This window comes from Lepidochelys kempii, chromosome 4, assembly GCF_965140265.1.
Source record: "Lepidochelys kempii isolate rLepKem1 chromosome 4, rLepKem1.hap2, whole genome shotgun sequence".
Taxonomy (NCBI): Eukaryota; Metazoa; Chordata; order Testudines; family Cheloniidae; genus Lepidochelys; species Lepidochelys kempii.
This window is the reverse complement of record NC_133259.1, coordinates 15,239,220-15,252,109: the sequence shown is the minus strand read 5'-3', so window position 1 is coordinate 15,252,109 and position 12,890 is coordinate 15,239,220. Positions and strand designations below refer to the sequence as shown.

Genomic DNA, 12,890 nt, shown 5'->3' with positions numbered 1-12,890 from the left:
TCCATCTCTGCCACTTTTCCGGGGTCTCTTCCGAACCGCAAGAAGTCCACCATGACACCACAGGCAGCGGGATGTAACTGGATGATGACAGTGACTAGGAGTGGCAATTGGCCGTGTATATTTATATATTCCCAGAAGAACAGTGATTTCAGTATTCCCATTAACTCATTTGCTGAATGAGCCTCGTCTTCCTACCTGGGATTTTTCTATACATTTGTTTTTGTTTTAGTTGTAAAGAATTGATATTGTGCTAACAAGGTTTTAAAGACATGGGTGGTTAGTCTAGTTCATTTTAGCTCGTATCAGAATGCTGTCAGTACAGTACATTTATGGAGACTTAATATTCCTTCTTTTCAGGAAGTATTAAAAGTACTCTCTTATAGGACATAACAGCGCGGTGCCTGGGCTGTATTTCCTATAGTGCCTCAGCATCAGTGGCTTTTTTCAAAATAAGGTATCGTGCACAGAGATCCCAGGCAAAGGCAAACCTAAAACGCATGTGAATTTGGTGCCTTTTAAAAGAGGGATTTCCAACTGGCCTCCTAATGGCCATGAATGTTGCAGTCATTCTTGCACAGGCCCACAGAGTGAACAGCAAAATTTAAACCCTCCTTATAGATCTAGTTATATAAATTATCTGTCGCCAGCTATTTGTGAAGATGCTAATTACACCGCTGCCGAAAAGAAAGCTGACACGGAAGGGTCAGCTAAACGGCAGGCATGCTTGTCTACACATTTTGTCCTTTGAACATGAAACCCAACACATCAGCACAATGTTTCCAAATGATAATCAGATGTTGCTTTCTGGAGCTGTTTATCTCCCCACACAGTGGTGCAACACTGCTGTACCTAACCCCTGCTAATTACACTGGGCTCAGAAACAAGGGGGCTATACTAGAAAGTTTAATATACCCTGGATTATTTTTCTTGCCCACTATTTCTAATGGATCATAGATGCCTTTCTCCTTTACAGTAAATAATATTAGCGTTTTAACCCTGTACATAGATAGGTCACTCTTTCTAAATAAATACTTATCAACGTCCAAGTGCTTTGAAGAAAATAAAGTCATTTATTGTCAAAGCATCCAACATACCCAGATAAACTATAAAGTTGAATAAAATCTTTTTAAGGGAAAAAAAGAAACACATAACTATGCAGACTTAATTTCACTGGCACAAAATTACACTTTGTATTAAAAGGAAATACATATTTACAGAATTGAGGACATTCTGCACTGAAGTCCATAATCATTTCATGATACATGCACTTCCCCCTTGGAAACTTAAATAGAGTCAAGTCCTTTGATTACTTTTTTTAAAGAACACAAACTGTCATCAAATGCAGAAAGCATTGCATCCTCCTTCCTTTTTTTACTTTATATCTAAAATAAAAATTTACCCTTACATATAATTATTACATCTAAACCATAAGTGCTTAATAATTTAAGTAGAAAGGTATGACAAATGCATCAATATGTTGCAATATATGACATTTTAAAAAATGTACTTTATTAGTTTTAAAGTTTTTTTATTTTTATTTATTTTTTTGGGAAAGTGAAAATGCGTGCATTTGAACAGAAGAAAGAAAGCAAGAAAAAATCCAACCCTTCCCCCGGGTGGTCTGGTATGTTGCAAGGTAAAGGCCCACACTTTCAAAAGCGACTAAGGATTTGGGGTGTTTGTTCAAACAGAAACACCTTCAAGAGGCCTGACTTTCAGAAAGTACTAGGCACTTCTGCCTTCTGAAAATCAAGGGCCAGATAGATCCTCCACTGATGTAAATTATCATAGCTCCATCCAGGACAATGAAGGCTGACCAATTTTGGCAAGTGGGGATCTGACCTTGGCATGTCAGGTGGGTTGCTAAAAAAAACCAACCCCCCCCCCCTCAAAAAAAAAAAAAACCTGAAGAAGAGCTCTGGGTAAGCTTAGGGTGACCAGATGTCCCCATTTTTTTCGGGCCAGTCCCAATAATCGGGGTTTCTTCTTGTATGGGAGCCTATCCCCCCCCCCCTCCATTTTTCACACTTTCTATCTCGCTTACCTAGGGTGGCCAGATAGAAAGTGTGAAAAATGGAGGAGGGGGGGAATGTCTCTTGTCTCTCTCACCAGCAGCAGCGGGTCCCATCTCTGAAACACCCCAAATCAGCTTGGGAAACGTAGGCCCACTGGGATCCAGACCCCCCCCCCCCCAGTGCCTGCCCAGCGAAGGGCCCAGGAGGACCAGGGTGCGTTCGGCTCCCGGGAGGGTTGCACCGGGGCGGGGGGGTGTCACTCTACACCCGGGGGGCCATTCAGTTGTGGGAGGTCATGTGCCGGGAGAGGTGGTGGCGCTCGCGGAAGGACTCGTTGCAGATGGGGCACTTGAGCTTCTCCTCGCGGCGGCGCTTGACCAGCGGCTCCAGGGCGTACTCCCGTTTGTGGTGGGAGCGCATGTGGTAGACCAGGTCGGAGGTCATGCGGAAGGAGGCGTTGCACTTGGCGCACCAGTTCTGGGCCGGCAGGCACAGCGAGGTGAAGGAGGGCGGCAGCAGGGTCAGGGCCGAGGGCAGCTGCAGCTGGAGCGGCCCGGCCGCCGCCGCCGCCGCCGAGCTCTTGGGCCAGAAGGCGGTGGCGTAGAGGAAGGGGCTCTGCTTGGGCGCCCCGCCGGCGCCGGGCAGCTCGGCGGCCAGCGGGTCGGCCGGGTAGAGGCGGGCGGCGGCGGCGGCCTCCGGGCAGGGCTCGCCCAGCTTCTGGGCCAGCCCGAGCGGCGCCACGTGGGGGAAGGCGGAGCGGGCCGGCTGGGAGAAGGCGCTTTTCCGCTCCTCCGCCTTGCCCAGCTGCGGCACCGTGGTGAAGGCGCTGCCCCGCGCCGGGCTGCCCCCGGAGAGCGGCCCGCCCGGCCGGGCGCCCAGCAGCGGGTCCCCGGCGCCCGCGGGCGAGGCGCGCTGCGGCGGCGGCTGCTCCGCCGCCGCCTCCTCCTCGCCGCCCTCGGCCTCCAGCCCGCGCGAGGCTTTCTTCACCTCCACGAAGGCGCTGCGCTTGGCCTCGCCCGTCTCCGGGCTGGGCGGCCCGAAGAGGCGGCCGCTCTCCTCCAGGCCGAAGTAGCTGCCCGCCGGCCGGTACTGCTGCTGCGGGGTGCACACCAGGTCCTCCTTGGGGGAGGAGGGCAAGCGGCCCCGGCCGGCCCCCTGGCCCCGCTCCTCGCCCGGCTCCTCCGGGTATTTCCGCTTGGCTTTGCTGCCCGCGCCGGCCTGGGGCGGCGGCGGGGCTGGGGGGCTGCGGCGCGGGGAGCCGCCGCCGCCGCCCCGGGAGTTCTCCAGCTCGCGGGCCAGGTTGTGGAAGTCCGTGGAGGGCTTGGCGTTGCTGTCCTGGGGGCTGGGGTAGTTCGGGTGGAGCGGCCCGCCGGGCTTGCAGTATTTGTTGGCCCCGGGCCCCAGGCTGGCCGCGGGCTCCTTGTCGCTGTCCTTGCCGCGCGGCTCCTCGGGCTCCGAGCTGGGCAGTCGCTTGGGGCAGCGGAACCGCAGGTGGGCCGCGTAGGGGAACTCGAACTGGAAACGCTGGCTGCACTCCAGGCAGGAGTACGGGGGCGACCCTGCACCGGGCAAACACACACACAACACACAACAACCACCGGTTAGTCGCCGCTCCGGGCCGCATCTTTGGGGGACTGGCCGAGAGCGGAGACTGGAGTCCCTTCCGTTCTCTGGGGCAGGGACCGGCTTCTGCTCTGTGTGCGGACAGGGCCTGGCAGCCCCGAGCCATCATTAGGGCCTCTAGGCTCCAGGAAAATAGTCCTATCCTAATTAATGACCCTTTATCCGGGTCACTTTCTGCTTTTGGGCCAGTGGGGTAGAAACGAACAGATTATAGCCCCTAATCTCCTCTTGCATTTCCAATATGTTTATAAGTGATGCTCTGGACTACCTAATTAACATAGGTTTAGTCAAGCTAATTTGCTCAGCTCAGTCCCCCACCTCGCCTCTCTCTAACTTTGTCGGCTGCATCTTCCTCACCTGGATCTTCATCACAGGCGTCAAATAGCTTCTTGAAAACCAAACCAAAAAAATAACCCTACCCGGCTCTGTCTGGGAGATGCAGAACCCTGGCCTGGGCGCAGCACTTACCGTTCATCTTGCTGTGGGATCTGGCGGTGTTGAGCAACAGTAATTCCGTCAGTTCTTTCCCGTACCAAACTAGTAACTCCTCGTCTTTGGCAATCCTGCGAAGGGACCGATAAAACAATTGTCCATTTTTGATGTAAGCTTCTAGGTTCTGTTCTTCTTTATCTCTGGCTGACTGGACCAGACGGAGCCACATTAGACCTTCGGAGGAGCCATTTGCTGCTGAAGTGTCCACCTAGGTAAGGAAGGGAATGCAAGAAATTAGAGGAGAGCAAGTATTACCACACTCCTCACCCATCACAGACGTTTCACCAGGCTCCGGAAAGGACACACACTAGCGCTTGTCGGAAGTGTGCAAGTCTTGAAAAATACACGTGGCTTTTCTGGGCCACGGAATCCTGCCAGCTACTCTTTAAACATTGTAATGGATTTGTGCTAGCTAAGGGCAATGTGAATGCGGCCTGTTCTTCCGCCCCCCCCCCCCAACTTTATAAAGGCACAATTACAGGGCCACATCTGCACAAAGTTTATGTGAAGTCAATAATGTAAAGAAATCTTCCAGGATTCCAAATGATTACGTCTCTCTGCTCTTTTGTGGGTGGGGAAAGATGTACAGAGAGAGCAGCAAGATTTGCTAAAAGAGGGAGGTTTGATAAAATCCATTAAAATGTTTTAAAAATTGAAACATCTGTTCGGTCTCTCTTAAATGCAACCATACGCAGCAGCTCTGGAAAGGCATCTACAAGCACGATCAACTGATTTTTTCAAAGGTTTTTGATGCATATGTAAATGACAGCTGATGACGGTTCAGTCCTGCTGGCTTTCATCACAGGAGTAGTCCCTCTGAAATCAGCGGGGTTACTGGTGTGGGGAAGGCGAGCAGAATTGGTATTAATCAATCGGCACAACCCAGCGATTAAAAAGGCAATTGGAAAACCTTTCCTGAAGTGGAAAATGTTAGTGAATTCAGTCCCCACCCTCCAAAAGTGCATCCTTGTGTCACCGCTGCTCGTTTGCAAAAGCAAAGAGAGAATTTAGTGCGTTTACATCTTGGAACCAAACCATCCTTACCCGGAATATGTAAGGGACGGTTCTCTTGTCAGTGGATTTAAGCGCTATGAAAGCGATGCTGTCATACAAAGAAGTGTGGCTGAGTACGCAAGGGCCGAAGATAGCATTTTCCGGGATATCGCAGGTGGTGTAAACGCTGGTGAAAATATCCGTCAAACATTGCTGGACTGCCTTGGCGTCTCCGTCCCATATACCCCTTTGAACGCCGGCGTCCTCCATCACTACAGGCGGAGAGAACGGGGGAAGGAGACGCGTTACATAACTTGTACTGGAGGCATGGGGTTTTTTTAATACAAAGTAAGAGTGTCATTGATTTTAGGGGAAAGTAAGGATGACAAACGTTCTACTTAATCGCGACTCCTAATTAATAATGTGAAAGCACCGGCAAGCCGCTCTCATCTGTGCAATATTTACAAAGTAAAGGTGTATTTAAATTAATGAAAGGAGGGGTTCGCGGAAGCTGTCGCGATGATTTATTTACGAGGAGACCCTAATCACCGGAACACAGAAGAGGTAGCTCTGTGCATTAGCCATACACGCGGAGGGGGCGGGGTGAGGGGGGAATCGGCATATTGATCCTCTAAAGCTAAAGCAACTTGGAGGAGTTGCACAAAAAGAAAAGCAGCTCAGGAGCTTCCATCCCAGCAGGATTCTGTAGAGCTGATGTGCTGGGTTTTTTCTTCTTCTAAAGAGAGGGCCAGTGCTCTGTTGCATGGTGTGACAGAAGAGCATAGCGAATGGATTTCAAGTGGACTGTCAATGTCACTGATTTCATGTCGGCTAACCTTTAGCTCTAGTCTACAAGAGGGAACGTATGTCTGCTCATTATCATAATCCACCACTTTCCCTCCGAGACTTTAATTAAAAGCAGCAAGCAGAGGTAATTATTTTTACCTCGACACGCTTATTTATGGATGAGGGTGAATCCCAGTTACCTTGTTCTACAAGGGGAGAGATTCAGTCAAATGTGACTTGTGAAGTGTACAGGTACTGTGTCTGAGCATCCCAGTCTCTGCCTGTGAATACCATTTGTGTAACGAGTTGTGAATTCTGGTTTTCCCATCTCTGACATTCCTTCCCTAAAACGCGACTGTTCCAGCGGGAAGTCTCTAACGGTGGGGCGTCCAGTTTTAAATCATCCTCTGGTTGGCTTTTCCCCAAAAGTACCGATCCTCTCCACGCCGGTTTACAAAGCCGAGAGAGAGAGAGATGAATAGCTTTTAACTGGTTGAGAATTCTGCCTCCATTTACAAATAGCTGCTTTCTAAGGGGCATCGATCGATATTATTTGTTTCTCTTTTTTTAAAAAAAAATTCTACCGGCAGATTGTACAAACCCCTTTTAAATGGCTTTCCCCACATATTTTAATAGATAACTGTGCCATCGAGTAACTTATTTCTTTAGAAGCCAGCGATGGAAGGGCCAGGAAATAGCGGATCCTAATTATTTATTGAAAACGGGTGATTATAGAATAATACTGTTACTGTCGCTTATTTAGCCTCCTGTGATTTATCATCCAATTAAGCGCTTCAATTCTAAAACTGATTAAAAAAAAAAAAACAGCCAGACCATGCCTCCGAAACTGGCATTTCCCAACCATTTGCCCTAATCCGTGTCACATTTGTCTCTCACACAGAGCGAAATTAAACCCTCAAACGTGCAACTTCATTGATTATTCTACGGTGGCGAAAGACACCCCCACCCCCTTACCCGTTTCAGAGCGGTTTTAAAAGAGCATCAAATAACCCATTGCTTCTAGGATTTTTTTTTAACGTGCCTGTTTTCTCATCTCCTCTCATTCCCCTGCAGTTCAGTGTTATAGCCTCTCCCTCCCCCCGAGCTCCCTCCCTTGTTGGTTTATTTATTTAATGTCAAGTCCCTTTCCCACAAGCTTTTCATGGTAGTGGAGGTCGCAGCTCCAGTTGGCTCCAGTTGGCTCCAGTTGGAACGCAGTCATTTAAACGCAATTCTGTGTAACAATACTGGCAAACGCTCCTCGGGACCCGCGGTCTAACACCAAGAATAACCGTCCCCCACCCCCAGGGGGACCACAGAGCTCTCTGCCTCGCTTCCCCCCTGTCGCCCCCACCGCTTAACAAAAACCAACCCCGTGGTCCTCTCTTTCTCCCTCGATCCCCTTCTTCAGAGCCAGGCGCACTCGCCAAAAGCAAAGCCACCTCCGAGTCATTGTCTCCCTGCACCGAGCGGAGCTCACTGTTCAACCCCCATCTATTTCTGCTCAAAACTCCTTTTCTTTGTAGCGATCTGGCTGGCGGTGTATCTCCCCCCGTCTTTTTTACTGCTAGAAAATAAGCCGGGGGAGAAGAAAAGAAACCAAACCCGAGCTCTCCCCCCCACACACACACCCCCGCATGCATATTTACTTACCAGGAATCAGGTCAGAATATAATCCCAAACGCCAGGAAAGCAGAAAGTGGCCAAGGCTGAGCAGCGCTCCGTGTTCCCCCCAGTGTCGGTGGTATCAATGTATTTCCATGGCAGTGGGAGAGGGTCGGGCTGCTGTCCTGGGTGCTCTGGGCAAAGAGGTGGAAGGAGAGAGACAGAGAGAGACAGAGAGAGAGAGCGCGAGCAGGAGCCAGAGTTGTACAGATGGACCCGATGCAGTGACTGACTGGCAGACAGACGCGCACTTTTTGTTTGCTGCACAGAATCTGCCCAATGACGCGTGACAGCCCACGTCCCCTCCCTTTAACTCTTTCGTGGGCTCGGCGCTCTCCCTGCCTGTCTCCCCTCCCTCTCCCCTTCCTGCTCGCTACCTGCAGGTGCTGCCCCCCCCCACCACCACCTTTTCCTTGGGATCCCAGAGCCCGATGCTTTGAGAGCATCCTCCTAACGCGCTTTTTGCGGCCTACGGATAAAAGGGGAACCTTTTGTTTTAAAGGGGTGGCATGAAAAGCCCTGCATCAGGTTTTTTTTTAAATTTATGGTGACTTCTGTATGTGTGGGCAACACGAATTTCTAGCCAAACGGCAGCCTGGATCTCAGAAGAAGGAGGCCCATTCCCAGTGTAAGTCTCCTCTTCGAGGCTTTCACCGTGAGACTGCGCTCCCCTTACAGATGCTGATCCCGGTGGGGGCAAACGCCTCCATACTTGCTTTGATTAAGGGGAAGAATGTAAGCCCCTTCCTCAGTCAGCAGGTATCACTCTGCAGCTGTTAACTAGGCTAGGACGAAGTTTAACAGCAGGTTGGGTTGGGTGAGGGTGTATTTGGATCCGCCCGTGTTACTGTAGCCATTTTTATTTCATTGCTAAAACCCCCAGCGTATAAGAAATGATCCTGGCCCAAGAGCCACGCGTCTAGATGCACACAATCCATTTGCTCTGAAGATAGTCTTCACCTGTTTGCAAGTATCTCGCTGCATTTACAATCCACTCCCTGGCTTTGGGCCCCGGGTACACTTGCAGATTTTTTTCTCCTCTTGTTTATTCAGCAAAGATCCCTTTCTGGGGAGTTATCCTCTGGATCGTTAAAGCCCTGTGTGGAATTCCACCAACTATTAAACTTTGGGATCTAAAACGAGCGAGACAGGACTCTGACTTTCGGAAATGTTACTTTTCAGCCAACGGGGTTTGGTCTTACAATGCAAGGAAGAGCCTTGGCGCTGATTTGGCTTGCAAGTGTCTTTCCAGGTGATAGGCAATTCTGTTGTCTATTGCTGTTGTTTTTTCTTTAATTTTAGAAACCAAAAGCACCTCTTGCCCACAATAAGATGGGCTTGGCATTCAGTTTCCTCCAGCGTGAATTTACTCAGGGTCCTTCCCCTGGGAGACTCTCTCTTCTGATGCAAAGAGACCATGAAAGCTATATGTAATGTTTTTCTAAAATGAAATATAATAAATTTCCCCCCGTTTCGTCTGGGATATTTGGATGCTTCCTCGCTGCTTGGAACCTTTCTTCTTTAGCCCCGGAATAAACAAGTGGCTTTCCTCTGAATAAACACATTTTAGCAGTAAGGAATAGCAAGGGGGGGCGGTGTTAGACCAGGCTCTGCACGTCCGGAGGGGGTCTGAAAAGTTATGAGGCGAGGGTAGTGATAGCAATGGGGGGGTGGAGGGGTGTTCCTCTTCTGGCTTTATAGCAGTGTCGGAAGTTGACGCCTCAGGGTCTCCTTGGGTCACCTCAGGAAGGGGTTCTGCCCCGCTTGGGGCTCGCAGTGTGGCCGAGAACGCAGAAAAAGAAGGGACCAGGACAACTCCTCACCCACCGACCTGCGCCTCCCTGCATCCCTCGCAGCAGCGCAGGGAGAGCAGGATGGTTCTGATGGGACAGCGCCCTGCTTTGTCACTGACCTCTCAGCACTGGGGCGAGGAGACTCCCTGAGCTCTCTCTCACAAGGCTTTGTCCCGTCGGGAAACCAACCCAGATCCGCTTGGTACGACGCAGCCATAGGTGAAAGCCCCTGGGGGAAGTTAGAGAGAGAGAGAGAGAATGAAATTAGACTGCTTAACATGGACTGCTTTTCCCTCCCCCCTTCTCTCCCTTCAGGCCCCCTTTAGACCATTACCTTTGGTGATAATGTGCCTCGACTGGAATAGACTCCCTGAGGGACTCTCGTCCAGACACACTACATCCACTAGGTTCTGGTTGTGTTTAGCGGCCCCTCCTCTGACTAGTGACACCTAACTCTCCTGTCTTGGGTTATTTCCCACCCCCCTAATACAAAAGAACCCTGGAGAAGGGGGACCCGTAAAGCCTCATAAAGCCCCATCCAATAAGCCACTTTAAAATGAGAAGGGGAAAATCCACACAAAAAGGACCAGGCAGAACTAAAGCAAACTTGAAGGGCAACCGCAAGCCCCTGCTCCCTGCGCTAGGGTGAGACGGGGAAGGGAGGGTGCTTGAGGCGGGGTGGCCGCAGCAGCGAGAGGAATGGCCCTAGGTGTGAGCGGCTCGAGGCGAGGAACGGATTCCGCAGGGAACCGCAGTCCATAGAAAAGGCACCAGGGGGCTGCTTTCAAACGCCACCGACCCATATTGGCGTCTAAAGGCGAGGCTCGGACCTTAGCCAGCGGTTGTGGAGGCTGAGCCGTCCGGTGAAGCAGCCCGCCCTTTCACTGCCTAACCACTCTTTGGAGTCACATTATTGCTCTCCTTTCAGAAGCGGGTACAAACCCTTAACCCGTTGGCGAGCTTGCCTTTGTCAAAGCTTTGGGAAAAGTTCCCAATAAGTTTTGTATTTTCACGTGTAAAGAAAAAGTCCTTCTGCATGGCCACTATACAGGTGGCTCCTTCAGAACAAAAACGGGCTGTTTACCAGTTCCTCACCGATCTCCATCCTTCCCAACACAGCGTAGATGAAAAGAAAGAGAGAAAAACACAGAGCGTTTCACAGGGGTGAATAGAAAGAGTTTGCAATCAGGGAGTTGGATAATGGTTGGATAATGGTTTCAAATTCACTTATCCTCCCCACAATTACGATTTTTCTGACATTAGGATTAAAGGCTGCATATAACATGCTTTCAACATTTATCTTATTAATTCCACAAAACCCTTCCTCTCCTGGACCAGAGATTGACATAACATTAAAATTATGGGAGTAAACCCAATTTAGGCATTAATTCCTGCCTCTAAGATTTTTGTCCTGTGTTTTAAATGATGCTGTTCTTGCTTTGTTTGTTCTTGTTCTTGCTTGCTAAATTGTCCAAATGACCGTCATTAAGAGGGGAAAGAGAAAATGTACACGTTTTTATTTGCGAGAATTTTAAGGGACCTCACGGTGCATAAACTAGTTTGAAATTGCTTCGACAGTATGAGTTACTGAAATTCCCTGACACTAAAGGGGGTTGGTAAGAGATCTGCGTGCATTTATCCAGCTTCGAATGCGACTGTAAAAGTGAAGCCCCGTCCACAGCTTCATCTAAGCCTCACAGAATAATAGTTGTATACCCATAACCGGTCCCTTTTGAAGTTTGTGTTTTCCATTAAAACATTAAAAACAAAGCCAGTCCCCTTTCCCTAACCCCCTCGTCCCCTCCCTCCCCCCCCCCAAAAAACACTGTGCCTTTAGTTTTGTACACTATTTGGTACATTAGTCCAGAAAAAAGCCAAAATTAAGATTTTGATTTTTTTTTATTTAAGAGATGGCTATTTTTCTAAACTAGATGGAAAGAAGCTTCAAGATTACCGAGGTGGGGGAGCGCGCCTATGTTTCGTAGCAAAACTCCTAATGATTTCAATGGAAGCAGGATCGGGCCCAATTGCATAAGTGGGAGAAATTTGATCCAACCAAAATCATATGAGAGGTTAAATTCCCTTCGCACATCCTGCCATAGGGCATAACTTAAGTGTTACTATGAAGCTCAGCAGGTGAATTTTAAGTCCTAGTCAGTCATACAGACGGTGGGAGAGATCCTGTATTATTTACTGCAGCAAGTTTCTCATAAAGTCTAAATATGGCCTGCAAAAATTGGATGGAGAAATTGCAGACACCCACTGTGAAGAATCATCAACATATAAAATGAACCAGGGCCTCTCAAGTAACATGCTAGAAAGATCTCTTTTAAAAGAAAGTTTGAATCCAGTATCTCAAATGAAACAGCACACAAGCAAAAATATGGAAATGCCTCATTTACAGAAACACTTTTTAGTCGAGCTCCTCTTGGTCACCAAGCTCAGTTTATTTCAAACTTTGTAATTAGCACCAGGCTAGTATGTATGGCAAAACATACGAGTTGCATAAAAGCAGACATGATTTTTAGTCTACAGAAGCAACTTGGTTTTCTTAGAGAAGAGATCTAAGATGACGCTACCCTGAAAGCTTCTTTTAAAGGGGTGGAGTAAAAATGAACGACATAGATTGTCCCTGCAAGGACAAATTTTATTCACTTTACTCAGTCGAGTAATCCCTGAGAATGAAGGTAGCCGAATTTGGCCTTATGTTAAATAGACATTAGTGAAATAAGAAGAAGATTCTCAAAACAGTATTGTAAGTATTATGCTGCGACTCAGGTGAGAGCAATTACAACTTGTATTGACAAAGAACTGTATTGACAATGCAGGGTGATCACCTCCATTTTAAAAAAGGTAGGTAAAGAATCCCACGTGTATATACAAAAATCAGCGTTTAGATTTTCACAGTACAAATTCTTTGCTGTGAATTGTCTTCAAATGTTCTCATTTTAGCAGCATTCAAGGCAACCCAGCTCTAGTCTGGCTGTGTGCTGAGTAGGTAATCATCGCTGAGTCTACGTACGACTCTGACACTGAAAAGGCTACATTCAATAGCCTGTGTTTTAATCTACTGCCACAGAAGAAGAGCTTTTACGGAGCCTATTAGGGAGTGGGAGGCTCCATAAGGCCCTATAGTAAAACCGGGACAGCTAGAATAGGTCAAATCAAAAGTAGTTTTAGTGTAGTTCAGTTGTAAATCTATACTCATGACTTCAAATGCATGCAGCTTATACTGTACACACGTATGTGTGCAGAGGACATACCTAAATCTATGTGTGCATGTCTGGGTCGGAGTGACTATATTCAGGTAATCTGGTGCATTTCAGTAACAGCTTTCAAGGAAACACTCTGAAACGTCCAGTTTATCCTGCTGTACTCTACACCAAGAGTTGATTATCTTTGTTTCCGCAGTTAGGCGGTCATGAGAAAATGATCAGGGGAAGGTCATCAGTTCAGAACACTGAAAAGCAACCCCATCACAACGAATGGTGAGTAAGCATCACTCCTGCTAGAAATTGTCGGG

The 12,890-nt window shown here is 48.5% G+C and overlaps 1 protein-coding gene across 3 annotated transcripts; it reads right to left on the bottom strand.

Moving 5' to 3' along the window:
• Window positions 1-1,161: 1,161 nt before the first annotated feature.
• On the bottom strand, window positions 1,162-7,891 carry PRDM8 (PR/SET domain 8). Of its 3 annotated transcripts, none has more exons than XM_073340478.1 (4): window positions 7,563-7,891; window positions 5,175-5,395; window positions 4,107-4,338; window positions 1,162-3,574 (listed from the first exon to the last, which is right to left on the bottom strand). In XM_073340478.1, exons 2-4 carry the CDS (start codon window positions 5,391-5,393, stop codon window positions 2,295-2,297), a joined length of 1,731 nt encoding a protein of 576 aa, XP_073196579.1. In that variant the 5' UTR covers window positions 5,394-5,395; window positions 7,563-7,891; the 3' UTR covers window positions 1,162-2,294. The 3 variants fall into 3 exon arrangements, with proteins under 3 accessions (XP_073196579.1, XP_073196580.1, XP_073196581.1); XM_073340479.1 differs by lacking the exon at window positions 7,563-7,891 and adding an exon at window positions 6,110-7,212; XM_073340480.1 differs by lacking the exon at window positions 5,175-5,395.
• Between the last annotated feature and the right edge of the window lie 4,999 nt (window positions 7,892-12,890).

Bases quoted from the DNA above. Each gene is read 5' to 3' on its own strand.
- PRDM8 (XM_073340478.1), bottom strand. From the start codon at position 5,393: ATGGAGGACGCCGGCGTTCAAAGGGGTATATGGGACGGAGACGCCAAG. The intron at 4,339-5,174 runs GTAAGGATGGTT...TTCCTTACCTAG, and splicing joins CCGTCCCTTACATATTCCGG to GTGGACACTTCAGCAGCAAA. The intron at 3,575-4,106 runs GTAAGTGCTGCG...TGCCCGGTGCAG, and splicing joins ATCCCACAGCAAGATGAACG to GGTCGCCCCCGTACTCCTGC.